This window comes from Theropithecus gelada, chromosome 10 (genome assembly GCF_003255815.1).
Source record: "Theropithecus gelada isolate Dixy chromosome 10, Tgel_1.0, whole genome shotgun sequence".
Lineage (NCBI taxonomy): Eukaryota > Metazoa > Chordata > Mammalia > Primates > Cercopithecidae > Theropithecus > Theropithecus gelada.
Window position 1 is genome coordinate 29,289,556 of NC_037678.1, and position 2,873 is coordinate 29,292,428.

General features: G+C 52.1%; 1 gene segment (V, D, J or C); it reads right to left on the reverse strand.

The window, feature by feature from the left end:
• Positions 1 to 539: 539 nt before the first annotated feature.
• LOC112632402 lies at positions 540 to 2,039 on the reverse strand. The segment is given in 4 exon segments: positions 540 to 604; positions 867 to 972; positions 1,523 to 1,857; positions 1,979 to 2,039. Coding segments are annotated over 4 exon segments (561 nt in total).
• Between the last annotated feature and the right edge of the window lie 834 nt (positions 2,040 to 2,873).

Below are 2,873 nucleotides of genomic sequence, written 5' to 3' on the forward strand. Positions count from 1 at the left end.
ATCCACAGGACAACACTCATCATGAGTTAAGGATGCAGGTGTGGGGCATAGTGACGCACACACTGGGCCACTTAGGCAAACCTTCTGTTGTTTTCCTCTCCTGTCAGGACCACAAATCACCCAGCCATGCGGTTAGCATATGACTAACCCCAGCTGCAGCTCCAGGGACAGGCCATGCATTAGCCAACCAATGTGACAGTCCACTCTCAGTCACTACGATAGTGGCAGGGGAGACAGTGTGAGTGATCTGGACAAGTTGTCCTGAAGGCCAGGATTCCTGATCAAGTAAGTCAGGGACTCCAGGTCTTAATCATTTTGGAGGGTTTGTATCCAAATGTGATTCCCAGGATGGCAGAGGTGTTTTGTTCCCATGGGAATTCAGCCAGGGGACAGGAAAGTGATAGCGATCCTGACCCTCCGTCTGAAGCCAGAAGTGGTCAAGGATGCCAAGTTGACGAAAGAGAATCAGGCTGAGACCCCTGAAGGTCCCCACTCCAGTCCTAGTTCACAAATTCAGGGTTTCTCCGCAGCCATTGGGGCTAGTTTCCATGGTAACCCTTAAGTTCTCTGCTGTCCCCTATGCGGCAGAAGGTGACCTCTGGATCTGGGCATATCAAGAGCTTCACACAGGGAGATTCACTTGCACAGGTTGAGGAGTTTCTGCTCCCTGATGTCCCACAGATTCCACCACACCGCCAAGATTGTTGAAAAGCTCCAATGGGGTAGGAGAGAAGAGAACACAAGTCAGTGTTTGTGAGCTCAGGAAAATCCACCCATGGGGGTCCTCATGTTCCTGAGTGGAATGAGCTGGAGGGAAGCCACTTTCACGAGACCTACTTCCCTCAACTTCGTAGGCGCTCACTCACCATTTTCCCACCAATGGTGAAGCCTCCATGACACCCTCTCACAGCCCACAAAGAAGTTGTCTGGCCCCAGTTTCATAGTTTCCCCCATATCCAAACCCTTTCTATTCTGACAATTTAACAGGTAAAAGAACCTGAAAGTGAATCAGGCCAGCTCTATGCCTGGCATTTCTCCCAGGCCTATGACCTCCATGGCATTTCACGCACAAGTGCCTTGTCCCAGGGCACAGGGAGCATCAGGCAGCCCTGACTACAGGCAGGTGGCGTGGGAAGGGGAGGTCTCTCCTTCGATTCCTTGAAGAACAGAGTTCATGCTATAGGGGACTGTTCACCTGCTGGCTCGGTGTTTGGGCTCCCAGCAAGATTTGCTCTAGGGAAGGCTTTTTTTTTTTCTTCTTTCTCTCAAGAGAAAAGATGAGCTTCACAGGCTTTAGTATCAGCACATGTAGACAAGCAGGCAACATCTCAACGTCATCAGGAGGTTTATGTTTTTGTTTTTACTTTTTCTGAGACTTCAGAAACATTGAATGGGAAATTGAGAGTAGAATTGTTTTAAACCAGAGGATGCTTCCAAGTAGACTTTATACATATGAGAAATGTCTTAAAATTGAACATTGTCACAGAACAAGACCCTAAACAGGCTGAGGATTTTGTCGCACTTCCTCATCTGCCTGCGTCACTGTGTGAATGCCACTCTCCCAGGTCTGACAGTAATAATCAGCCTCATCCTCAGACTGGAGGTTGGAGATGGTGAGGTAGCGCTCAGCCCCGGAGCTGGAGCCTGAGAAGCGATCAGGGATCCCGTCCGCCTTGCTGTGGCTGCCATCACTTTTAAGCCACATCAAGTACCGAGGGGCCTTCCCTTGCTGCTGCTGATGCCATGCGATGGTGTAGCTGCTGTGCCCACTGCTCAGAGTGCAGGTGAGCTTGACCGAGGCTCCCAGGGAGGCAGAGGCAGAGGGCGACTGAGTCAGCACAGGCTGGGAGAGAGACCCTGAAAACAGAGACGCTCATTATGGCCTGAAGGAAGGACAAGAGGGAACAACATTTCTGGTATGAGTTTGGGAGGTGGTGTCAGTGAGCTGGGGCATGAGGATGCTGAGGGTCCTCCTGACCTGTGCAGTGAAGGAGGAGAGTGAGGAGGAGGAGGAGGATTGGGGTCCAGGCCATGGTGCAGACTCCTCAGGGCTCTGCTGAGGCAGCCACACTGCAGGTCTCTCTTATCCACCCTCCAGTATCAAAAGAGAGGGAGGGGTCCTGCATGCAAATGTGCTCCTCTTCCCGTGCCCAATCTTACGTCTCCCTAAGCCTACCTGCAGCCTCTGTGGCTGGGTGTCATTTCTGGGAGGGGTGAGCCTAGGCTAGGCCTTGTCTGAGGCACCGCAGGGACCCAGAGAAGACCCAGCTGCTGGCCCCAGTGAGTCCTGAGTACAGACCAAGTTCAGGTGTTTCTTTTCTTGGCTTCCAGCCCCACAGAGCCCTCAGTGACTGGCTGCACAGCTCCCCCTGCTGCCCAGGCCAAAGCCCATTATGTCTGTGACCAGATACCAGGGGGTCCTGACAGAGACTTGTGCCCCAGCCAGCGCCTGACCACTGCTGATTCCCTGACCGAGGGCAGGGTGAGACCCCTCCCCACGGCAGCCTCCCACCTCATCTCAGCCTTTAGTTTTCTATTTGGGCCTCCTCTGTGGGAACAAGACACACAATTCTCTCCATATTATAAAGAGTCCCCAGGGGAAGGCTGTCTCATATACAAACTATGCATAAAATAAAAAGTACATTTGCTGAGAACAGGGACAGTAGTTCAGCCACGCACCCACTTCCCCATGAACTCATGAAGCCATGTTTCTCTCCCCCTACTTGATTCTTCAGGAGATCACACATAGGGACCAGGGTGAGCACTTGGGAGGATCCTTTAACCTGACTGAGTGCTTCACTGGATGCTCTGATAACTGGGGAGAGAAACGGGGAAGAACAAGAAGCTACTCGAGGGGATGGAAAAGAGAAGCA